The sequence below is a fragment of the Parasteatoda tepidariorum genome, chromosome 3, assembly GCF_043381705.1.
Source record: "Parasteatoda tepidariorum isolate YZ-2023 chromosome 3, CAS_Ptep_4.0, whole genome shotgun sequence".
Taxonomy (NCBI): Eukaryota; Metazoa; Arthropoda; class Arachnida; order Araneae; family Theridiidae; genus Parasteatoda; species Parasteatoda tepidariorum.
The window spans coordinates 54665950-54693627 of NC_092206.1; the positions used below are offsets into that span (position 1 = coordinate 54665950).

Below are 27678 nucleotides of genomic sequence, written 5' to 3' on the forward strand. Positions count from 1 at the left end.
GTGTAAGCGGAGGGATTCACCGGAAGTTTTCAAGATACCGTTCAGGTTTTAAAATGTTATTGTTTGCACTTCACAGTGAGCCATCCATATTAAATTTCTATCCTTTTCACGACTGAGAAATATATGTATATGAATTTGATAATTTCGTCGAGAGGCAAGACGGTCTCTGAGGTAAGGTTATCCACAAAAATATTGAAGACATTAAAATAAGTTTCAATTTCAAATTAGATTGAGAAATCTGAATAGAAATTGAGGTAAAATAAACTTGTTTCCAAGTTAGTCTTGATAATTTGAGAAAACTGAAAAAATATAGAACCGAGATATAATAAATAAACACATAAGAATCAAAAGCATTTTTTGTAATTTACTTAAAACAATAAAAATCGATACAATAAAAACAAACACTATTAAGAATGAATATGAATTTATTTATTTATACAGAGGTATCTAATAAAATACTGATATATACTCTAAAACATACTTTGATGATGCGTACTTAATTAAAACACTTCATGTGTACAAAAGATTTAAAATGGCTGTTTAAAAGTTATCAAAACTTCGCATCTAAAAAAAATTTATGAATATTTTCTGAATACCTTGATTGAAATAGATGGAAAACCTTTTTCACAAGTATCAAAACTAGAATTTCACTTATTTCACAGTAACGAGTGGGTATATTATTGAAGTTGTGCGGGAAATTTCCAGCGAATAATACTGCCATCTTTTGCAACACTTATAATATGTTTTTTATTCGGTGAAATTTTCAGAGCAGTAATTTCATCACTATGACCATATCCAACATGAGTGACTGTACCTTCTAGATATTTCCAAACCTAAAATCAAATGAAGAAAAAACATCCAATCATAAAGCATAATGAGTTATGCAATAATTAATAAACGTGTAAAAATATGATTTAACAAACGCTCATAAAAAAGATAAATATTCCCCGTTTAAAAAATAGTCATAAACTTAAGTATTTTTGAGTTAAAATTAAGTATTTTTATTTATTTATATTAATTAAGTATTTTTGAAGTTAAATATCTATATTTTTAAGCAACAAACTACAAACATTTGCACTTTTTGTGAAATATTTTTCCATTGGTAGTTATTGAAATACATTGAAAATTGCAAACCTAATTTAATCAGCATTTAAAAATAAGCAGAAGTAAACCAAATGACTACTAAATCTTTGATATACATGCTTAAATCGTTAATTTGTTTAAAATAAAATGTTTTTTTTTAAGTAAGTTATTAATATTTTAAGTAAAAATTTTTAAGTTCCAAAAAAATATATGCAAAAGTAAAAGTACAGCAATTAAGGAACAAGAGGTAAACTAAAACTATGAAGATAAAATCTAAAGCAATAAATAAAGAAAAATAAATAATCATTATCAATGAATTAATTAAATTTGAATTTATAAGTATTTGAGTACAAATTATACAATAGCGTTGCTTGTCAATGTTTACTGTTTTATTGAAAATTAAATTAAGCTTATACTCATCGCATTCTTAAAATAAATTATGATTTAACTCACATTCTTAAAACTAGTCAGATTTTATTTGTGTGTTTACTGTGTTACTGAAAATTAAATTAAACTTATACTTATTATATTCTTAAAATAAATTCAGATTTAAAAATAGGACAGTTAATTTTCTCATACGCCGTTATGAACATATGGCTGTACATTTTCAAACAAAGTAATCGAAAGGCATGACGAAACTTGCAATTTATTAATTTAATTCTTTTTTCGGAACTTATTGATATAAATAATTTATCTACACAAGCATAGATTTTATTATTAATTGTTAAATGAAATACAAAATGATTGACAAAAATCTTATTACGCATAGCAAATTTAACGGTAAGCTGGAACGCGTAAAATTATTTGGATCAAAGTTAAGGCAAAATTAAGGAATTTATTAATAGAAATGATTTATTTCAATACAATTATATCTTTATTAATTATTGATAAATAAACCGCAATACGATTGAGAAAAATGTTATTATGCATAGCAAATTTAACAGTAGGCTGGAACACGTACAATCATTATTAAATCTCATCAGTCAGCATCTTAGAATTATAACCTACGTACCAATACTTTATACTTTTATGTTGTGGTCAACTTTTCCTGTTGGTTGAAATCTGACCATTTATCTAAAGCAAAACCTTATAAACCTAAAAGCTTATCTAAACTCAACCGTCCAACCTAATGTAGGTATTCGATTCGGGGGTAAACCTAATCCAAACTTAGGGTCCAACAAAGATAACCTATTGGTTGTCGTAGTCTTCCTAATTTATGGCTGAAAGTCCACACTACATAACCTACCTACTCTGCATAATTTATCTACATTAGGTTTCTCATATGCAGAGACTGTTTGATTTTTGTATTTAGTGTTGCAATTGTAGGATGTTTCTTAAATGATACTTCAAATTAAACTTTAAATAACCTGTAATGTCAGCATCTTAGATTTTAGATTAAAATTTTTATTGTAGTTTTCTTGTTTTGATTGTAGTTTTATTACACAACTTAGGTAGTTTTCTTAAACTTTCTTTTAAATTTGAGGGTTTAATTATTATCAACTAACATTAAAATGTCAATGATTCCTTTCTGTTCACTTCTCTTATTCATAAAGATTTTTTTAATTAGTAAAAACGAAATCTTTTTTAAAATACGTCTTGGTAAATAACACAATTTGAGTGCTACTTATTTTATTATTATTATTTTAATTTTGTGGCTTAGTAATCTTGAAAAATTTCCTCTGAATTAAGAATAAAATTCTTTTATTTAAAAAAAAAAAATTGGATGAAAACTTTAAAATAATTAAAGAATGTTTTGTGACCAGAGCATTGGCATTATCCGACAAAAGCACTATGAAATGTCCTTAGCAACGCAGATTCAATTTTCAATATTGTTTTGCTTATTTTCTAATGCAATACTACAATTAGGTTTTTAGAAGTAGATATTTGTTGAATCCTTCTAACACCTTTGCCAATTAGTAGCGTAGTACTATGTGAATTATTCTAAAATAAATATCAACTTTTTCTAGCAGTTAGACTAAGCATCAAATTCAATAAAAAAAATTATACCGTATAAGTGAAGAATAGTTGTTTGAAAGTAATATCTACCTTTATCAACTTATCAGCGCCACCAGTGACAAACAATTTGCAGTCATCAGTTATGTCCATAGCATTTATAGATCCGGATAGCGAAGCTTCTAAACTTCGTACCATCGTTCCATCAAGGACTTCATAATAAGAAATTTTACGATCCGTTCCACAGCTAATTATTTGATATTCCTCAGGACCATAACACACTGCTTGAAAAATTGTGTTTGCAAACACCACTTGCATCCTTATGAAATTCCTGACAAAAAAATACGAAAACATGAGTTTACTTATCATAAGGTCAATAGCATCAGTTAAAATAAAAGTGATAAAATCTTAGGAAGTTTAAAAATGTGGCTTTTTGAAATTTTATAACTTTTATGTTACTGTTTCGTCCGAATTCGTTCAAATTTTGTATTTTGTCATTTGAAATTACACAAAATGAAATTTGAATGCCTTACAGTAAAAAATCATTTCGACCATCATTAAATAAAATAATAAATATATTAAATAATTATTAAAGTTATTTTTAATGGAATTAATTATCTTTGTATAAACGAGTTTTATAACAATGTGCAATAACTTTTCGCTGTTCTGACTAAACGATTTAGACCATATATTCCAGATTGCAGCTATCTCACATAATTTTAATGTCGGAAATCTAAATCTGTTGAATATATAAAAATCTAAGTTTATTCAGAGAAAGTATGTTTTTGTGACTTAAATATTTGCAATTTAACGTCTGATTCATAATTTTTAATCCTTATTATCGTCTGTTTTCTTAACTTATGATATCGTCTAAAATAATTAACTTGCATATATAAAATAATTAGACTAAAAATAGCTATAAATTCATGAAAAATCCAATAATTAAAACTAAAGGTATTCAGGATGATTTTATTTATTTTTTCACTCAAACTCTTTCACCTTAGTTTAGGAACTAAGGAAACTGTTTGTTAAAATTTTCCTTACTGGGATCATTCGTTTAATGGGTTTTGACTTTAAATAATAGTAACTTGAATTTTTTAAGCGTAATTTGGACTTTCCACTTATGTTAAGTGATTGTATTTTAATTAAAAGTAGCAAAATTACATGATGAGGAACGGTACAGCAGCAAAATAATTTGCCTCTCTTTACTTTGCCTAGTTTAATCGTGTGGTAGAGAAAAGAGAATATAGAATAAAAATTATGTAATTCAATTTTAATTCAAATAATTCGATAATTACAACTTACTCTAAATCCCAAATTATACATGAGCCATCACCTGCTGAAGTTACGCATTCCTTATCATTACTTTTCACTTTTATGCACGTAATCGCACCTTTATGCTCTTTCATTGTACGAAGAAGAACCTAAAATTTTAATTCAAATCACTTGCAAAAGCAAAACAAAAAACCTGATTGATTTCAATATTAAAAATGATTTTTGATCATATAAAAAAATTAAAAGCAACAAAAAAAATTACAAAAACTGTAATGGTTTTCTTATCTTCCATTTCATTCGATTATCATAAATAGTAAATATATAAAGTAATAAATGCATATTTTTTCAATTTAATAGTAATAAAGTAATAAATATTTTCAATTGAAGAGATGGGGAGATACATTCTAGTTTACTTGTTGATTTTTTGTAATAAAATAAAAGTTAAAAAATTGAAAATAACTGTCAAGTGTCAAAGGTTTAAAATTTTTTGTTTATATGCAATTGCTTTGTTGTTAATAACAATGCACATTAAGGTTTTAAGTATTTAAATCTTTAACCCTTAGACGCAAATGGGACAAAGATGTTTCTTTTTATATTTTAGTAATATAAAATGAAAATAAATGTATAAGGAAAATAAATATGCCAAGTATCTAGGCATTAAAGTAATAAATAAGCTTTAATATCTCAAGTATCTAAGTAATAAATATTTTCAATTGAGAAAAATAGGGGAGGGGGGAGATATTCTAATTGGTTTGTTCCCTTTCTGCTATAAAATAAAAGTTAAGTAGTTGAAAATAAATGCATCATGTATCAAAGTTTTAAACTTTTTATTTATATGCACTTGCTTTGTTGTTAATAACATTGCACACTAAGTATTCAAATCTCTAACCCTTTGACGCAGATGAGACACCGGTGTTTCCTTTATATATATTTCTTCTGGTGCTCACAAGTAAAAATATATTTTGGTATAAAAAACACAGTCTAATAGTTACGGAAAAAATCTGTTAGATTTTCGAAATTATATTTGTACTAAAATATAAAATACAAAAAATGTAGTTTGGAAATTCTTTTTATTATTATTTAAAAATTTATCAATAATTGATTTTGTAAATTAACAAATTTTCAATGACGAATAACTGTTTCTCATAGATCTAAATAACTGCAAATTTGAAAAATTATTGTTTTGGAATGTAAGGAAGATTTTACCTATAACGCAGAGAAAGACACCGATGTTTCAAGCTGTATTTTATAACTATAAATTATTTTATAGTTCCCCCCCCCCTTATTTTGATTATAAATTTTTACAAAATAATAAAAAAGGCGTGAAAAATATGTTTAATAAAAATTCTGTGACAAAGGGGATCAATAGCAATTTATAATTTAAACCATAAGAAATATTTCATTTCTGAACAAAATAGTTAAGTTTTATTAAAAATAATTTTTTAAAAGAATAGAACTATTACTTGAACACTTGTTGTGACATTCCAGACCCTAACATCTCCTTCACCTCCACCGCTTATGATATTGCGACAGTTGGAAGTCGCGGCAATGGCTGTCACACCCCGTTGATGAGCATTTTCTATGATGTAAATAGGATGGCCAGTTTCAGGAGTATGAGCTCTAATTTTACCATCATTCCATCCTGTTAATTTAAAATTAAGAACACTAACTAATTGAAAATACGTGTTTCACACACTATGATGCAAATAGGATGGTCAGTTTCAGGAGTATGATCTCTAATTTTACCATCATTCCATTCTGTCAATTTAAATTAAGAACACTAACTAATTGAAAATGCGTGTTTCACACACTATGATGTAAATAGGATGGCCACTTTCAGGAGTATGAGCTCTAATTTTACCATCATTCCATCCTGTTAATTTAAAATTAAGAACACTAACTAATTGAAAATACGTGTTTCACACACTATGATGTAAATAGGATGGCCAGTTTTAGGAGTATGAGCTCTAATTTTACCATCATTCCATCCTGTTAATTTAAATTAAGAACACTTACTAATGGAAAATACGTGTTTCACACACTATGATGTAAATAGGATGGCCAGTTTCAGGAGTATGACCTCTAATTTTACCATCATTCCATCCTGTTCATTTAAATTAAGAACACTTACTAATTGAAAATAAGTGTTTCACACACTAATACATTTAAATTCTAACTATTTGACTTATGCGACGGACCCTTTGCTTGCCCTGGATTTCTTGAGAGTGTATGAACTCATTGATAATGTCCAGCTGCCGCTAGACAGTGAGGGGATTAGTCACACAAATAGTACAAAATGCTATTATAATTGCAAGAGAAGCAGTTATGATTCCAAACTATTGGTACTGTAAATGCAATTGAAACTATTTCATTTAGTTTCAAAAGATTGTTCAAGTAGCTTATGTTGTTATAGATTTTTAGGTCAAATCAAGAATACAATCATTATTTTTCTTTATTCGAAACAATGGCACAAATTTTTAACCTAACAGATTATAAAAATTTTCTCATGTAACTACAGCACATAAACTCATTGATAACAAAGGATTGCATTTTTGAAAATGTTCAACAGTTCAAGTGTACAGGTTCAAATTTGCAAAAATTTGAGATATCAAAATTGAAATTTAATTTCCTTCTATTTATTTAAAAATAAAAATATCGATTTAGAAAAAATATAAATAAATTATTAATTTGACAATTATTCTCTTTAATCAAATCGAGAGAGAGGGAGAGAGAGAGTGTGCGCGTTTGAATACCTCAAACTTGAACTAAAACTTTAATTTTTTACCAACATTACTATTTTACTAATAAAAATTTGGCATCGTTAAAAATAGATTAAAAAAATTGATTTAAAAAATTTCTTTGTTGAAAAAAATCATTATTTATTTAATTTTTTAAATCTAGTATAAAATTATTAAAATGAATGAGAAATTCTTTAATTTCACATATTTGTCCTGAGATGAAACATTACAACGATGAAAAACTTTTCAAATATACATAAAAAAATAAAATAACAACTTAATTTTATTGAATTTCTTTTTCATTTTAGAAAATTGCACCAATAATAACAGTTCTTTTTTAGCTAATAATAAAAATTAATAGCAAAGAACGCTATATAAATGAACAATACTTATCCTATAAAGCAGTTATAAAATGTAACAAAGTCACAACAGTTATAAAAAGAGCATGCTATTATCTAAAAAGATACTTTTTATAAGAAAATCGGTCATTACAGAAAATTTTGAGAAAAAAAAAATCAGTAAATACATACTCACAAGCTGCTTTTAAAAAACTAATTTTGGGTTTAATTAAACCTAAAATAAAAACCACGTGGACTTATTTTAATCTATTAAGTTATATATTGGTTAGATTAATTCATCTATACATGAATCTATAAAAGTACAAATACCTGCAATCTTTCAATACATATTTTTTTATTTCTTTTATAATTATTTTAAACTAACATTTGATGTTGGAGGAGAGATAATTTATCTTATAATTATTAGAGATAAGATTAACTATCAAATTGATGATTCGATCTTGATTTATGCTAACAAATAAATACAAAATGAAAATATGAAAGCAGATAAATTTGAAAATAAAATTTACCACTTATAATTGATCTTCCGTCTCTCATTACTAATACAGAATGGCATGTCATGTTAGGAACTTCAATACGCAAAAGCTCTAAGGAAGAGGCGAGATTCCAGACTCGGATTGTTTCAAAGGAACAAGTAGTGAACAAATCTGAACATTTGCTAAAAAAAATAACAGAGTTTATGTTGGTGTAAGGAAATAAAATACATAATAAACGTTTACAAATTAAGAGAAATGAATTAGCCGCGATTCGCATTCATCTTTCAGAAATATTCTGAAATCATTCTATAGGGTGGTTATAATCGAAGTTAATTTTTTTAGACCAACATAGAGATCATTCTGGTTGATGGATGGTAATGAAGCTTGGAATCATGTATTCTGTAGATGGTAAAATTTTTTCAATAAAAGCAACATGTTTAAAATTTTAGCAATGAATGAGAAAAGAACGAATATAAAGAATAAACAGCAATTCAGCTGCACAATGGGAGCGGCAGTCTGGGAAGTATTCCTGATGTTGATGATCCAAAGCCAGCCATCACAATTTTGATTCTCTGCAAATGGGATGGCTCCCTTTAGTAGTCCGACGACTTGCGCGTGAAGTTGAGCACTTTACTGTAGAACAGTTTAACGAGGACCGATACAGCGTACACTCAGTCCCTCTCAGACTAATTAAAGAAATGATCCACCCGCTCACTGACCATTGCTAATGATTCTTGACTTCGGTGATCCACTGTGTCCACTATGGGGCAGTATAAAACACATAAATTGTGGATGCAAAAATGTATTATATCAATGTATAGATTCAGTGCATATTCCATATTTGTCAAACACTTATTCAAAATTTGTTTCATAAAGTTCAATTAAGAGCTTTTCAATCTATTGCAACGACATCACATGTTATGCTTATGCATGATTTTAAATTCAGTATGATTTGGAAGTCTTTTTGTCCTCTTCTTTGCACCCAGTTGTTTTGAATTAGGTAATAATCTTTTTTCTGTTATGGCATATTGCTGATTGATTTTACTGCAAAGACTACTAACTGGTTTTTCAAACCACAATAAAATGCATTAACGTTTTTTCGTGCATGAAAAGCGCTATCTAACGATTATAACGAAAACTAATTTTATAGCAAATTTCTTTTATATTTTTCATGGTCCAAATGTTGTATATATCAGATTTATTGGACATCCCTTTATTAAAATGTACGTTATACTGGTTTATCTATGGTAACTTTAACTATAAGCACCCCGTATATTAAATGCGTAATTACGATTAAAGGCAAATGCAGGCAATTTCTGGTCTTAAAATTCGAGTCTTGAATTAAATAAGTCATTTCAGATTATATATTGATTAAAACTACGGGATTATTCTCTGACCAAGTGAGAGAATACTAAAATTTTCAAGCACCTATAATTTTTTACAAATTCTTTGTCGGTTTCATTATTCTGAAGAAATGTATCAGTGATTTTTTTTACCGCGTGGCTTTGCCTCCTCCGTTATAAATTATAACATGAGTTTACATTGGATAAATAATAAAAATTTAAGCGCTTACTAAGGAAAGACAACATCACGGACAGCTTTACCGTGGCAAGTATAAATTCGCTCACACTTAAATCCAATCAAAGTGACTTGATAAATTTCAGACTTTTGAGAACCAACCAAAAACTATTAATGGAAAGAAAGCTAATTAATTATACATATTTTAAAAGAACAAAACAATTTTCTTTAAATTTATAAATTATATTATTACAGAAATAACCTTCAACGTGAATAATCTCGCAATTAAAAAAAAAATTTATTTTATAGTATACAGCAAAAATAGGGTTCACTTACACTATGAAATCAGAGTCAAAAATGTTTTAAAAAAGAAGAATAAATCCAAGTTACTGTCAAGAGTAGAGTAACTTTAAACATTTTTAAGAGAATTCGAGAAATTCAAAAGACTAGAATTCAAATTTGTCCATTTGTTATCGTGACGTATTTTTTGCTTGACTATGATCTGATGTAACCTAAAGTGTAGTTAATTAAGAAATATAGAAATTGTTTAACTTTTTTCCACAATAATATTCTCTTCTAAGTGGCAACTTTGCTAAAGAAAAAATAATCACCACTCTAATCCATAGTGTTACTGATTTAATAATTTTTTTATCCTAAAAAATTCTTAAAGTTTGTCAATAATTTATTAAAAACTTTACGGAACCATGCGAGGGAAAGACATTTAGAAATTTTTTTTCCATGAAAAACTATAACTGAAACACGTTAAAAAACATATTGTTTGTTTTTTATTTCTGGGTAAGCAAGTATAATACTCTATAATAAACGGTTCCCAAAATGTGTCCCGCGGAACACAGGGTTCTAAAGAAGGGTCACAGGTATTCTGAAAGTTAAGACTAAATGCAAGCAATTTTGAATTTTGAAACCTATAATCATACTTACAGTCCGTCAATAATCCTATATTTAATTACTATTTTAGTTGTTTTCCTGAAATATAGAGAAACGAAAAAAAAAAAAAGAAGAAGAAAAACACAATATTATGAAAATATAATTAAAAGGATATGCATGTATCAAGTTTACAACAGCATTTCCAAACGAGTGTTTCAATCAAAAATAAAATAAAACTTTATGCAAGAATAAAGAATTATGTATCTTTGATAACCATTTTTAATTTTCATTATATAGTTCTTTTTCGTTTTTATTTCGACTTTATCCATAATACCGCTTATTATTTATTTTCTACTTATTTTATATGGAATCATCAAAAACAAATTAAAAAATAGACTGAATGATCATGAATTTAACTGGCAAAAATTTTAATTTCAAAACTGATATTGATAAAAAGTGGATTCGCCACTATTTTGAAATAATTAGCAGTTTTTATTTAGTTACTATGTTCAAGTTGCAAATGAACTTCATTAATTAAAGTTAAGATTCCGCCAAAAGGATGGTCAATCATTTAGGTACCATAGCCGAAACAAATTGAGAGCCGCTGTTCTATATAAAGAATAAAACGATTTTCTCCCTTGTATAAAAATTTAAAAATGGAAAGAAAAAAATGTATGCATGCATTTTTAGGAAGAAAAATAGAATCATAGGGTAAGTACGGTTCTTCATTCATTTTTTCATTTTTTTCCTCTCTCTCTTTATTAAGAAAAAGTCACAGATTAAACTTACTTTTTACACCCGTTAACGTGTTCATTCATTATGGATTAATGCACCCGCAAGCAAAATGATCTAAACATTTCTTTTAAATTAGAATGGATTTAATAAAAAATCAAGATAGTGCCTCTGAGTTATAGTTACCTGGTGTCCATCTCCTCTAAGAGCTATCGATGTAACTTCTCCGAGTATCAAAGTTTTTCTAAAACGCAAAAAAAAAAAAAAAAACAGCAATAATAAGGCAATTAAGAAATACATTTATTCAATTTTATAAACAATAAACATTAAGCTATGGAAAAGATATAAAAGCTAAAAAACAGTCCATGTAAGAAGCTAAATTCTTCAATTCTGAAAGTTTGCAAAATTGAGAGTAGTTAGTAAACATAGATCAAAGATAAGTGATAAATGAAAGTATACTATCTGTGTGTGACCCCGTAATTAAGCTCGTTAATTCCACATAGTTAATAATTATTCTAAATAAGCAATAGAAGTTCGAATTTCGAGTAATTTTGATGTAAGTAATTGTTCTGAAATTGTTAGACAATAGAGCCTCAAAGTCTACCTCCGGGTAGTGGTCTTCAATTTAGTTGCAGTCTGATCCTGGTAATTTATGCACACGAAGAGTAAAAAAATAATAAATAAAAAAAAATAATAAATAAAAGAAATTAAGTCTATTACTTACTCTAGTTCTTTAAGTTTTATTTCTATTTTGACTTGCTTAGCTTTAGTTTTCTTAGTAGGAACTGTTCCCGTATGAGGTTTCTTTGTCAAGTCTCTTACTGGGCACTCTACTTGACTGCAGCGACAAACAATTCCATCTCCAGTTCCAATTAACAGTTCTCCAGTTTTTAAAACAGCTATAGCAGTTACACCTGCATTATAAAGTATGATTATAAAAAAGAAGTTCTGAAATTAGACAGTAAAATTAAAAAAAAAGGAAGGGAAAAAGGGGAAGCAANGTTAGTTAACTCTAGTATGGTTATTTAACTCTTACTTGTTGGCTAATCCTTCTGAAAAAATTAACTCAATAATTCTTGATTAATTCTAATGAGTTAACTCAAAAGAATCGCTAGTGATTTCACACAAGAACTATCAAAGTAAAATCAATAAACAAATTATACACTCTGAAAACAAATATCTTTTTTAAAGTCGGGAAACTTGTTCCTACCAGCAAGACACTTAAAGTGCCTTTTTAAAAGTAGTTTGCCAGTCCAAGTATTTTTTCTATAGATAATTTGAGGAAGTGAAAAAGTGATTTCAAAACATGGCTCACCTTCGGAACCTGTGCGAAACCTTAGGTGCAGAAGCTAAAATTTTAAAATTGTACTATAATTTTATTTTACAATTAAAAGTATACGTGATATAGATTAGAGATAGGTGTAAGATGTTACAGAAAAAATTCAGATACACAGACTTAATCAGAAAATTATAAAAAAATCCTTAAGGCCAAGCCACCCTTGGCTCCCCACCTTAAATTTTGATTTAATAAGTTGTTTCACTTTAATAAGTTATTAAATATGTCAAAATGTATTTTGTTTTCTATGTATATGTGCGCTTTCCTTTCATCCAGTTAATCAATTTTTTTAAATAATATTTTCTCTTGAATATTCTCGCGCCACCCCTCTGGTGGGCTCGCGCCCCCCTAGGGGGGCGCGCCCCACAGGTTGAGAATCACTGCTCTAATCCATAGTGTTACTGATTTGATAATTTTTTTATTCTAAAAAATTCTTAAAGTTTGTTGATAATTTATTAAAAGCTTTATGGAACCATGCTAGGGCAATACATTTAGACAATTTCTTTTCCGTGAAAAATTATAACTGAAACATGTTAAAAAACATATTTTGTTTTTTATTTCTGGGTAAGCAAGTAATACTCTATGTAAACGGTTCCCAAACTGTGTCCCGCGGAACACAGGGTTTCAAAGAAAGGTCACAGGTATTCTGAAATTTAAGACTAAATGTAAGCAATTCTGATTTTTGAAACCTATAATCATATTTACAGTCCGTCAATAATCCTATATTTAATTAATATTTTAGTTGTTTTCCTGAAATATAGAGAAGCGAGAAAAGAAAAAACAATGTTATGAAATTATAATTAAAAGGATATGCATGTATCAAGTTTACAACAGCATTTCCAAGCGAGTGTTTTAATCAAAAATAAAAGAAAATCACATGCAAGAATAAAGAATTATGTATCTCTGATAACCATTCTTAACTTTTATTATATAGTTCTTTTTCGCTTTTATTTGGACTTTATCCATAATACCGTTTATTATTTATTTTCTGCCTATTTTTTATGAAATCATCAAAAACAAATTTTAAAATAGACTAAATGCTCATGAATTTAACTGACAAAAATTTTAATTTTAGAACTAATATTGATAAAAACTAGATTCTCCACTATTTTGAAATAATTGGCAGTTTTTATTTAGTTAAGATGTTCCAGTTACAAATGAACTTCATTAATTAAGGTTAAGATTCCGCCAAAAGGATGGTCAATCATTTAGGTACCATGGCCGAAACAAATTGAGAGCCGCTGTTCTATATAAAGAATAAGATGATTTTCTCCCTTGTATAAAAATTTAGAAATGGAAAGAAGAAAAAAATGTATGCATGCATTTTTAGGAAGAAAAATAGAATCATATGGTAAGTAAGGTTCTTCATTCATTTTTTCATTTTTTTCCTCACTCTCTTTATCAAGAAAAAGTCACAGATTAAACTTACATTTTACACCCATTAATGTGTTTATTCATTATGGATTGATGCCCTCGAAAACAAAATGATCTAAACATTTCTTTTAAATTAGAATGGATTTAATAAAAAAATCAAGATAGTGCCTCTGAGTTATAGTTACCTGGTGTCCATCTCCTCTCAGAGCTATTGATGTAACTTCTCCGAGTATCAAAGTTTTTCTAAAACGCAAGAAAAACAGCAATAATAAAACAATTAAGAAATACATTTACTCAATTTTATAAACAATAAACATTAAGCTATGGAAAAGAATGTAAACGCTAAAAAGCAGTCCCTGTAAGAAGCTAAATTTTTTAATTCTAAAAGTTTGCGAAATTGTGAGTAGTTAGTATAGTAAATATGCATGGATCAGATATAGATAAATGATAAATAAAAGTATGCTATCTCTGTGTGACACCGTAATTAAGCTCATAAAATAAGCAATTGAAGTTCGAATTTCGAGTAATTTTGGTGTTAGTAATTGTTCTGAAATTGTTTGGCAATAGAGCCTCAAAATCTACCTCCGGGTAGTGGTCTTCAATTTAGTTGTAGTCTGACCCTGGTAATTTATGGATATGAGGAGTAAAAAAAAAATTTAAAGAAATAAAAATTAAACCTATTACTTACTCTAGTTCTTTAAGTTTCATTTCTATTTTGACTTGCTTAGCTTTAGTTTTCTTAGTAGGAACTGTTCCCGTATGGGGTTTCTTTGTCAAGTCTTTTACTGGGCACTCTACTTGACTGCAGCGACAAACAATTCCATCTCCAGTTCCAATTAACAGTTCTCCAGTTTTTAAAACAGCTATAGCAGTTACACCTGCATTATAAAGTATGATTATAAAAAAGAAGTTCTGAAATTAGACAGTAAAATTAAAAAAAAAGGAAGGGAAAAAGGGGAAGCAAATTAGCAAATTAGATTACGTATAGAATGCAAATCGTATAATGATTCTTTCAAAATGTAATGCAATAGGCTTTGGTGGCAATCAAACTTTTTATTTTTTACGTAATAAGTTTCAACATTAAAAATGAATAAAAGTATGTAAAAACAAGCTGACACCTTGCTTATAGAAAAGTTCGTTGTAGCAAATTTAAACGATAATATGGTCTACTATATATGGTCGATAAACGATATTATGGTCTACTATTTCAATTTGGGGTGAATCTGTCTGAATCTCAGTAATTAACTGCCTAATATCCTGATACCGGGGATCATGAACTTATTATTACGTATAGACCTTCGACTTCACATCAAGGCGTTAAATTTCTTCGATTTGAACTATTTATACTTGTAGATTTCCAAACGCGAAATTGCATAAAAAGGGAACATTGAATAATACTTCCAACTCGAAATCCGCAATAAAGAATGTTTTATTTATCAAATGCGATGTTTCACAACATAAGAGCAACTTGTATAATTTAATGATAGTAAAAAAAATCGGTATTAACTTGAAGACAGGATTTTGCTTCGAGTTTAAAATTCCTCTGTTATTTGTGTACTATGTATTGAATCCATAAGCAGAATCATATGAATGTTCATAGGCTAAGAACGTTATACGTGTCAAAGAAATAAAAACTGCTCAGCATCTGAAATAATTATCATCTTACTAGTGGGCTTTCCACACACCCGTCCGCTGATGCGCTTCCTCCCCCAAAGACTGCTATGCATTCTTGAATGGTTTGCTTTGCAAGCCATACTAAGTTAAAACCCATTTGAAATGCTGAATCTTAAGAAAATTAATTATTAAAATCCTTATAACGAACTTCTCTTTTTCTCTTTGAAACTAATTGGTCTTTACAAAATTAAAATTTTCAGTTGATGAGTTTTTGAAAATAAAAATTTCAAGTTGAAATAAAAGCCATGCAGTAGAAAATATAAAAAAAAACAAAGCAATAATTGTGCTTTAAAAAGTAATTATCGGAGATTCATAACATCATTAAAAACACAATTATAAATTTCGTGATTTGGAGTTATGACTATAAGGCTGTCAAATAGCCTAACTCTTGAGAGGATAAAATTGTCCATGACTGAAAACTGCATAGTTAAAAACCATACATGGCAGCACGTCTCTTACGCCTTCTTTCAACGTTACTACGTCTTTCATAACTTTAATGAACACTTTATTCTAACTAACGAGCACGCTTTCTTACTATATTTAAAAGAGCGTAACAGCGCAACTAATATTCATTTTTTTTTAATAAATAATAATAACAAATGAATAAAATTATTATTATTGAACCTGCATAATAAATAAAATATACTATAATAAAACACTTCGTTGATATGAATTATTCACTTTTAACATTTCAATTCTTCCCACCTTATAACTTAGTTTGTTTCAGCTTTTCACTGTCAAAGCGAGAAAAGAATTTTCATTCTTAAATTTGTAAACATGTGAGTTTGCGCTTTTGTGCTTATACCAACTCACACGTTTGATATTTAAATTCTTTGTTGCCAACGCGAAAGGGGAACGAGGACTTTCTTTGAAGAAAAAAAAAAAAAAAAGAGGTGGAAAGGAAAATGAATTATGAAAATAAATGAGGACTTTTTCAGATCGTTTAACGCATTCCTTTTGAAAAAAGACTTACCTCCACTGAATAGAGGAATATCTCGGATGATCTCTTTGCTAACTATTCTCATCAAACAATTTAATAGTTTCGCATCGAAACCTTCTTCACTTAGGACTATTTGAAGTTTGAGTATATCACCAGAAGCAGTTCCACAATATAAGTGGTTATCAGCCATGTCTATCTGTAAGAATTTTAAAATTAACTATCTAAAATTAAACAAAAAAAAAAGAAAAAAAATCGAAAGCGTCAATAAATTTCAAACTAAATAGTTTCTAAAACTGTTGACAGTGTTTTATAATGGAAAAATTTTAAAAATATACTTTACACCTATGTATCAAAGGGACTGAGATTAGTGTTGAAAAATAAAATCGAATACAATGTCACCTATCACGATATAGAATGTTGGGTATAGAATGATGTGAATGACACTGATTTTAAATTTTGTATTAAATTACGAATAAATTGTTAGTTGAGTAAACTGAGTATTGAATTTGAAGAACTTTTTTAATAATTTATAAATCATAAGAGTGTAAAAATATGGCTACAGCGTTAGTCGTATGTTATATTCCAGACCAATAAAAAAGAAAAAAAAGCTTATAATCATGTATTTTTAATTATGTATTTTAATCATTTATTTTTTAATCATGTATTTTAAAAGACATTGTATAAGGTGGACATTACTGTAATACATAACCGTTGTTAAGTTATGGGAAAGGTGTATTTTTTATTTCTGGCAGTTATTTATTTATTCATTATTTTTTGTGTTAAATTCTCCCCTCATTATGTTTTAGCTCTGTTTACGTTTCTGTCTCTGTCTAAGTTTTTAAAAACATGTTTTGAAACCACATAAAAACACACTATTAAAATAAAATTTTACAAGTTAATAGTAAACTAATCATTTTATTGTAATCAAAATACTAGACTATAATTGAAACTATAATAGTTTATAATATTTATTAAGTTGAGATAAAACAATGCATAAAAATAAATTCATATCAAGGAAAATTGTGTATTTTTAGTAACTAAATTTTTAAAACAGAAAAGATGACTAGACAAAACGGTAATTTAGGAATCTTTTAAATAATCAAATCATTTGCATAACTCTATCCAAGCAAAAATTATAATAATAATAAAATAAAAATATCAAAGCTTGTATTTAATTTAACATCAAAATAATACTCCATTTTTTTCAAAAATATATAAATTAAAAATCTCTTACTAACATCGACACATTTAATTTCTCTTCGAATACGTCCAATTGATGCATTGGTTGGAGTTACTCTTTTACTTCTGAAATTAATTTTCCATATGCGCAAACTATTACTGAAATAAAATAGAAAAGTTACACAATAAGAAAATTAGCTTTATAGTTCATTGAGTTTTAAACTATCATATTTCAGTGAAGAATTTAATCAATCCAGTCCTATAAATATGCAAACAGCTTATTCATATTTATTAGTGTTTTATTTTCGAACATGATTTTCTGAAACATAAAAATAAACTTAAAATGTGTCAAAAACATTTTCAATAAATCGTTGGCTTTTATTCATTGTAATTGATTTTTGAAATATTAATTACATTTTTAAAGGATTCCTATGTAATTTTTTAAAAAGTTTATTAGATTTGTTTTCTGTTCGTTTGACTCGAAATTCCAATTCATTATTTACCCTTCTTACACTTTCTAATNTTTAAAAACAATGATCGGAGATTCATAACATTATTAAAAACACAATTATAAATTTCGTGATTTGGAGCTATGGCTGTAAGGCCGTCAAATGGCCTAACTCTTGAGAGGATAAAATTGCCCATAATGAACAATGAACAATCAATAGAGCAATGCATAAATAATTCAAATATTTAACATCTTAATAAATAAATAATAAATGTAATACGCTTTTTTGAAACTTTGGCAAATCTGTCAATGATTTTTTCAATATCCAAATCAATTTCTCGATGAATGTTTAATAATGCGAGTTCATTTAATCGCACTCGGCGCGCTTCAGCATTATTAATGTTTACAATGAAACTATGACGAATTTCGTTTTAATCTTTTGGATTATGATCCCGCAGTGGACTGATCGTTAAGACACGGTTCCCAGCAGATCACCGAAGTTAAGCATCACTAGCTGCTGTCAGTGTGCGAGTTTGTGATTACTTGGATCAGTCTGCGTAGGGATCGAATGTGTGCGGTATTGGTCCTCGTTAAACTGTTCTACCGTAAAGTGCTCGACTTCGCGTGCAGGTCGTCGGGCTACCGAAGCGGGGGTGTCATCCCCTCTTCAGAGGATCAAAATTGTGATGGCATGTCTTCGGATCATCCTCAGGGATGCTTCCCAGACCGTCGCCAATAGCCCATTGTGCAGCTCTAGTGCGACGTAAATGGACAACAACAACGATATGATTCTTGAAACAGTGAAGAATATAATTAGATGGGAAAAAAATTGATTTCTCCGATATATGCCTTAAATTATTTTTAAAATACTTTATTTCTTTCGTAAACTATTAAAAAAATTATTATTATTATTTTAATCTTAAAGAAAAAATTTTTCGGGGGGGGGGGTTATGACCTCTATGACCCCCCCGCTACGTCCGCCACTGGTGTGAGTGTGCGCTTTTGTGCTTATACCAGCTCACGCGCTTGATATTTAATTTCCTTGTTGCCAACGCGAAAGGGAAACGAAGACTTTCTTTGAAAAAAAAAGAAAGAGGTGGAAACGAAAAGAAATATGAAAATAAATAAGGACTTTTTAAGATTGTTTAACGCATGCCTTTTGAAAAAAGACTCACCTCCACTGAATAGAGGAATATCTCGGATGATCTCTTTGCTAACTATTCGCATTAAACAATTTAATAGTTTCGCATCGAAACCTTCTTCACTGAGGACTATTTGAAGTTTAAGTATATCACCAGAAGCAGTTCCACAATATAAGTAGTTATCAGCTATGTCTATCTGTAAGAATTTTAAAATTAGCTGGTTAAAATTAAACAAAAAAATCGAAAGTGTCAGTAAATTTCCAACTAAATAGTTTCTAAAACTGTTGAGAGTATTTTATAATGTAGAAATTTTAAAAATATACTTTACACCTATGAATCAAAGGGACTGAGATCAGTGTTGAAAAATAAAATCGAATACAATGTCACCTATTACGATATGGAATGCTCGGTATATAATAATGCGAATGACACTAATTCTAAATTTCGTATTAAATTATGGATAAATTATTAGTTGAGTAAACCGAGTATTGAATTTGAAGAACTTTTTTAATTATTTATAAATTATAAGAGTGCAAAAATATGACTACGGCGTTAACTATAAAATGATTAAAATTCTAGAAATAGTACTAATAACGTATCTAGAAATACTAGAAGTTAAAGAAAAGCGGATGTTTTATTCCAGACCAATAAAAAAGAAGAAAAAAAGCTTATAATCATGCATTTTTAATCATGTATTTTAATCAGTTTAATTATTTATTTTTTAATCGTGTATTTTAAAAGACATAGTAGGGTGAACATTACTGTAATACATAACCGTTGTTGAGTTATGAGAAAGGTGAATTTTTTACTTATTTCTTACAGTTATTCATTTATTCATTATTTTTTGCGTTAAATTCTCCCACATTTCGTTTTAGCTCTGTCTATACAAGTTTTTCAAAACATGTTTTGAAACCACATAAAAACACACTATTAAAATAAAATTTTACAACAAGTTAATAGTAAACTAACTTAAAACATTTTATTGTAATCGAAATACTAAACTATTATTGTAACTAGAATAATTTATAATATTTATTAAGTTGAGATAAAACAATGCATAAAAATAAATTCATATCAAGAAAAAATGTGTGCTGTTAGTAACTGAAATTTTAAAGCAGAAAAGATGACTAGATAGAACGGTAATTTAGGAATCTTTTAAATAATCAAATCATTTGCCTAACCCTATCCAAGCAATAATTTTTATAATAATAAAATAAAAATATCAAAGCCCTTATTTAATTTAACATCAAAATAATGCTCTATTTTTTTCAAAAATAAATAAATTAAGAATCTCTTACTAACATCGACGCATTTAATTTCTCTTCGAATACGTCCAATCGATGCATTGGTTGGAGTTACTCTTTTACTTCTGAAATTAATTTTCCATATTCGCAAACTATTACTGAAATAAAATAAGAAAATCACACAATAAGAAAATTAGTTTTATTGTTCATTGAGTTTTAAACTATCATATTTCAATGAAAAATTTTATCAATCTAGTCCTATAAATACGCAAACATCTTATTCATATTTAATAGTTTTTTATTTTCGAACATTATTTTGAAATATAAAAATAAATTTAAAATGTGTCAAAAACATTTTCAATAAATCGTTGGCTTTTATTCATTGTAATTGATTTTTAAAATATTAATTACATTTTTGTAGGATTCCTACGTAATTTTTTAAAAAGTTTATAAGATTTGTTTTCTGTTCGTTTGACTAGAAATTCCAATTCATTATTTACTCTTCTTACACTTTCTAATTTTTTTTAAAATTTACTTGCTTACTATTATTATTATTTTTATTATCAAATAAAAACGCTCTGTTTAAAACAAAAATTTTCATTCTGTTTCGATTATTGGTTATCAACCATGAATCTGTCTTGACGCAGTTTGTTTTAAGTGTTATGAGAAAACCAAGTAATGTTCGCGCAAATTTTCGACGATTCCATTTAGCAATCCTTCAGTGTGTTGGCGAGCATAAGCAAGTTGATTGCGGTAAAATCTAGTATTATAATTAATCTACATCATAGTTTCAAAACCTTTTTTTGGATCACCGCCCACTTCACAAAGTAAAAAACTTAGACTTTTAAAAACTCAAAACTTTTTAAAGTTGTTGAAAATTTTCGCCATTATTCATTTTTTCCACGTTGTAAATTTATTTAAAATTCCTATTAATCAATAAATTTATAATGACACCTTTTTTTTGTTTGAAAATAAGTTTTCACATAAAACGGATCTCTATTCAGTTAAAATTTAAATAACTTTGGAATTTACCTATAAATGTTTCTCATAGGTCTGTAAAAAAATTTTTTCCCTTATGAGGAGGACAGGGGCAACCTGAAATCCGTCACTGTAGTCCAATATATTTATAACTGCTATTATTGTAATATATCAGTTATATTTCGTAAGCTAACCATAAGAAATCCAAAAGTTTCAGAAAAAAAGTGTAAAATTATAAAAAATCTTATATTTGTATCAACGGAAATTTTATTGAAAAATTTGTTATTAATGAAAAATTTTATTCTTAATTTCAATATTTAATAAAATAAATTCAAAGATATTACTGGTTCTCTAGAACCCCTAATAGCTTCCGCCCTTGAAGTCTTTGCGCGAACTTATGATCTACATTGTTATCAGATACATAAATCTATATTCTAGTAATAATTTAATTAACACCCTACACCGCAACTAAGCTTCAGTGTAAATTTGTAACTTACTGCATATTTACTAGGAAAAAAGTTTTTGGGGCGATATATTTTTACTAATATATCAAGGATATAATAATACTAATTTATCAGGGGTATAATCAGAAACTATACCAATAGCAATGCTAATGAACACGTGTAAGATAAAAACAAAACATTGTGAAATCCGATCATTTAGCTCAGCACACGAAGTCGAACTTGCTTATTTTAAAATATAATTTAAAAAAAGACAGAGTGCAAACAGAAAATTTTAAGACAGTTGATTAAGTACATATTAAAAAGTATTATTTAGTTATGATCTTATGATCTACTAAGAAATGTTATATAATAAGTACTTTATTAGCTGCAATTTAAATATCACCAAATTTAAAACAATTGAGCATTTTACTTACTTGTTTATACTTTTTCAACTTATTATTATTATTATGACTATTTATTCATTTATTTTGAAAAGACGAGATTATTATTTTTTTTTTCTTCTTCTTTTCGGGTAACTGTACCTGATACTTATTAATCATAAATATACTTTGCTTTCTAAAAGTTATGAATCATGTTTAAGTGAAGCAAGTATGTTTTGTTTCTTTTTTAATTAGTCCAAGGAACTGTCAAAAAAAGTTTCCTCTCAGAATGTTATATTGCAACTCTTGAGCAAGGATAAGGATAAATTATAAAAATATTTTAATGAAGAAAGTAACATTTGATTAATATATCTAAAATAAAGTTTTACTACAGTTAACTCACTAATTATTTTTAATTTCAATAATTTTTTATTAAAAATCTTACTTTCCAGCTGAAACAAATATATCATTTCTCGTGTTAGCACAGCGTAATATATTTGCATAACCTCCAGCAAGAGGTGCAGCTACATTTCCACAAAGCAGAGCTGAGCTATCCACGTCATAGATAACCACACTTTCAAAAGACAAAGTGTCACAATAATTATTTAAATCAATAACAGTTTTGAGAAAATATGAAAAACATAATAAATTTTCACACATAATAAATTTAGAATACAAGTACATTTAGGTGATTCATAATTACCTTCCTGGTTTCAGAAAGCGTTAAAGGTAGAAATCGTTTAAAATTATTTTTTTACAGACATTGGACAAGTGAGCTTTAGTTTATTTCAGTATTTGACGGTGACAGGTATAAAGCTTTTTTTCTCAGAAATCAACGATAGATGACAACACATAAAATCCATTGAAGGCAAGCGTTGATCAGCTATGTTCCTTTAGCATTGACCCTTTATTATAATTTTTTAATTTCTAAGAAGAATTTTTTTTAAAAAAAGATAATGCGATACTTCTATTCCGATTTTTAACGAGCAAACATTACTTTTGGAGCAAATTAAGTTTGCAATTGTTCCATATTGGGTACAAAATGACTTGCCAACGACCTGATGTATTAAATTAATGTCAACGGAATTGATCGAAACTAGAATAGTTTTTGTTTTAGTGCTAAGTTCATTCTTACATTATCCATTATAGATTTTTTTTATTCGAGCTTTTTCATAACAGTGAAGGAATTGAAATCCCCTTCTGCGTCTATAACTTTCAAATTACGGGTGTAAGTTTTTTTTTGTTGCATTTTTTAATGAATTATAGATGAGAGTCGAGCTCTTGCCGGGACGATTTGGGGAAGGGAAGACTAAAAATAGTATTTAATATATAGAATTGAATGAACTTAATAACCCCCAAGAAACTATAATGGTAAGAAATACTTATCAATGAAGCTTCAAAAATTAATGTTTAAAAATCAAACTTGTTTCGAGCTTTCAAAACAAGGCGTTCATTTTCTAGTTGCATTATTCGTAAATGATTAAAACAACACGGATTTTTTTTTTTTAAAGTGAAGAGGGTAATTATGATGAGTTATCAAATAATATCAACTTGGAAATTTTATCTTGTTAACTAAAAAGTAAAAAATAATTTTGTAAAAGTCAGCTCAAACCTTCCACGCTTCTCTAATTTGTTCAAGTATAATAATTAAAACAAAATTTTTATTTACATGAAATAAATAAATAATGTACTCCCAAAATGTACTATTCTATTATGTGCTAAAAGAAAATAAATGAAATGATAAAAACAATGAATCACAGAAATATGATATGTAATTCTTAATCAACTCTTAATTTTTTATTACTTCCCACAGTCTTGTCCTCCAAGTGAAATGATATATTTTGAATCGCATGTAAATGCCACTGCTTCCACTTTCACACGATGTATATTATGACGAGCATAAATGGTTTGATCTTGAAAATTCCAGATTATAACATCTGCCTAAAAGTATACCACTGTTGAATATATAAGTTAAACAGGACACACACAAAAAAAAGAAGATAAATTAAATTATTTTTCTAAATTCTCATTAGAAAATGGGATAGTAAGGGATAGTAACAAATAGCAAAGAAACCCGAAGATTGGTGCAGTATGTATGTAAAAATGGCTTTAACCCTTTCGTTACGGCAGTTTGCTCCGCCAATGAATGATGCACCGCTCCACGAAGTATGCACTTAGCGTGTCGGTAAGCTGATTTTCATCATTATAAATAAAAATGCAATCGACTTAAAAAACATATTAAGCGGATTCGAAATATGTTTTCCGTTTGTTATCTAATAGTATCACGTGGATGCTGGCTAAGCATGGCGTACGTACACGCATGGCATCAAACGTACTCACGGATTATCAAATGGTTGCTGGCTAAATATAGAGCTCGTCAATATAAAATATAATATATAGATCGTAAATACAGATATACAGGTCGTCACATGGATACAGCGTTCGTACACACAGGCCATCCCGTGGATGAGGGCTTAATACGACGCTTGTAACGAAAGAGTTAAACATATTTTTTTTTTCTCATGAAAATTCCAGACCTATACTACTGGTGATTGGAATTTTTTGAAATTCAAAATTTTTTCCTGAAATTTTATTTGAAATTTTTTCCAGTCTTTTTTTTTTAAAAAAATAATAAAGACATATAATTAAGATGGTGATTAAAGGTAGTTACTAAAATAAATGGTTAGAGAACACTTCTGCATAATATTTTATGAAGTAATACCATTTTGTAAATAAATAGTAACTGAATGAATCAGCTTATAAATAAACTGAGGTACCTTAAAGCCCATAAAATTTTCTTGTCCAGAAGCTAGAAACGATCCATCTTTAGCAACAGCTACACAGGAAACGGTATTCGAATGACCATAGTATCTGTATTCTTTACCACTACTTATTTCTCTGACCATCACATTTTGTCCAACACTGTATGCCACGTGTTTTTTATCAACATGAAAAACGAGTCCATTTCTAGTCTTCCCTGAAAAAATACAGGAGGTGAATTTCAAAATCCGAAACCTCATTACAAATATAATTAAGAGATATAGAACTAAAATCTGTACATTCGAAATTTGCCCGTCGAGACTTACTTCAGATCAGGTGTAGTCTTGTTCGAAAAGGATGATTCTTATTCAAAAAAGATATTTTGTCCGGAGAATTGTTAATATTATTAAATTAACCTTTAATTAGGCTTTATTATTACTTTTTTAAGTTTTTTATTTTGAAGAAATAGGTTTGCATTAACCCTTAGCCGTAAATGGGACATCGGTGTTCCTTTTTTTAAACATTTTTTTTTCTGACTCTCTAATTACAAACAAAAATATATTTTAGTATTTTTTATTTACAAAAAACACGCTAATAGTAACTAAAAATTATGTTAGATTATTGGAATTGCAATAGTTCCGAAATATAAAATTCAAAAAACGCAGTTTGATTTTTTTTCAAACATATTCAACAATTTATCAATAACTGATTTTGTAAATTAAGGAAATTTCAATGATGAATAACTGTTTCTCTTACATCTAAATAGCTGCTAATAAGTGCTAATTTGAAGAAAAAAATATTATTTGGATGTGGGCCGTGTTTGGAAGATTTCACCGTTAACCCAGAAAACGACAACGCTGTTTCATGCTGTATTTCATAACCAGAAATCCTTAAAATGCTAAAAAATGATATTTTTCATTTAGTTTGACAAATTGATACAAAATAATAAGAAAAGAAGGAAATTCTGCGTCTAAGGGTTAATACAAATGGAAAATTGATAAGCAAAATGTTTAAAAAAAAAAAAAAAAATTATTGAAATATGTAAAAATAAAGTAACATATTCGAAACTTAAAAAGTATATGACAGTGAATTTAAGGTCACAAGAGATAACATTTTAAGCTTAAAAACTATCGAAAACCAAACAAATAAGCAAAAACAGATATATTTCTGCAGCCCATTTTCTTGTATAGAAATTTCGCGATAATTAAAAAAAATCACAAAGTTCAATAAAATTATAAGAATTTCATTAAAAATCTCTTTCGATCTCAAGAAATTGTTTTTATTAACAAAATTGCTTTATTTTTGAATTCATTAATTATTTTTATTATTACATAGCATCCTCACAGATGTATCAGTAAGTATTTCAATTATATGTATATGTATACATAAAACTATTTTACTGTCTAAGTTATACCTCACTTTTCTTAGAGATTTCAACTGAGATTTTAAAGAGGAGAAATCAAACGCATTCCCGTGTTTTCTATCAATTAATAGTTGAAATGAATTTCGGTTTTTCTTAAAGAGTTTTGAAGATATAAAATAAAAATAAAATTACTGTGATAAAGAGCTGAAATAGCTTTGTTGTAATAAATAGTTCTCGCTTTTTACACAGTCGCTGCATGTTCGAATCAATCTCATCAAGAATCAAAGTTCTATTGCCATGCAGTCCATCGAACACGTGATGTTCAAATAGTTTATCTCGTTATCTCAACGTAACACAGATGTGAGTTAATTCATCTTCAATCTCCATCAATAGTATGCTTTTTAATAATATTAATAATGATAATAAAAACTTGAGTCAGAAGTTTATATCATATATTAGGGGATATTTCCACATAAATATCTGCGACAGAAAAAAAAACTCAGAATAGGATTATTTTAATGAGTATAACTTGTAACTACCTCTGTGTAAACAATTTAATATTTTTCTTTCTTTCTTTTCACTTTTTTTCCTTTCAACTTTCGCTAGTTATACAAAGATCTTTAGGTGACTTGGTGATGGTAGTTGTCAATACGAAATCAATATCAATACGGAAATATTCTCACATCTTCAATTTAAAATTTTAAGAATGCAAAAGTTGACGTAATTGAAACAAATCAACTACTGCCTGAAAATGAACGGACTGCTCAACATCGGTTGTAAAATAAAAAATAGAATTAACTGTGTTTTATTTTTGTGGAGCATTTTTTTTTACTATGCTAAAAGGAAAAAAAAAAAATTTCTCTCTATATATATCCTATTTCTTAATAGGTAATCTTAAAAACTTTTAGTAAGTTTTTTCTTGTAAAAAAGAATTTAGAGTTTAGTCTGTTCCTTAACTTAAATTAGAAAAATAATATGAATTTAAAAAAGTTAACAAAAATTTTTTTTTTCAGTAAACAATATGGAAAACAAATATAATTTGATAATATTAAGATTTATCAAACCTTGAAAGGCTATAGTAGATATTATTTCTAATTGATCTAAATCTTCATTCATTTTAATTATTTAATTTTCTCAAAATAATTGTATTAGTAATATAGTCGTTAACAAGATAAAAATTACAGAGAAGGGATAAAAATATATCAAGTAAATAAAACAGAATTAAATGGTTGCCATGGCAATAGTAAGATCGCTTCACTTCATTTCTTACTTCCACAAAAGAACAAAAACAGAAAAAAATAATATATAATAATAATTTGCATTACTTTAAAATTTTTCATAACTTTCATGTAAATTGAATAAATAATTTTTTGAAACATAATTATTTCCATTTTTCCT

The 27678-nt window shown here is 27.8% G+C and overlaps 1 protein-coding gene across 3 annotated transcripts; it reads right to left on the reverse strand.

The window, feature by feature from the left end:
* Positions 1-407: 407 nt before the first annotated feature.
* Positions 408-27487, reverse strand: LOC107438615 (cilia- and flagella-associated protein 52). 3 transcript variants are annotated; one of them, XM_016050936.3, is made up of 14 exons: positions 27345-27487; positions 24935-25134; positions 23962-24098; positions 22603-22731; positions 17582-17681; positions 16377-16539; positions 14418-14607; positions 13915-13972; positions 9458-9570; positions 7918-8066; positions 5775-5953; positions 4342-4460; positions 3130-3367; positions 408-833 (listed from the first exon to the last, which is right to left on the reverse strand). In XM_016050936.3, the coding sequence occupies exons 1-14, from the start codon at positions 27394-27396 to the stop codon at positions 678-680; spliced, it is 1983 nt and encodes a 660-aa protein (XP_015906422.2). In that variant the 5' UTR covers positions 27397-27487; the 3' UTR covers positions 408-677. The 3 variants fall into 3 exon arrangements, with proteins under 3 accessions (XP_015906422.2, XP_071034756.1, XP_071034757.1); XM_071178655.1 differs by lacking the exons at positions 16377-16539; positions 17582-17681 and adding exons at positions 19146-19308; positions 20415-20514; XM_071178656.1 differs by lacking the exon at positions 27345-27487 and adding an exon at positions 25244-25398.
* Between the last annotated feature and the right edge of the window lie 191 nt (positions 27488-27678).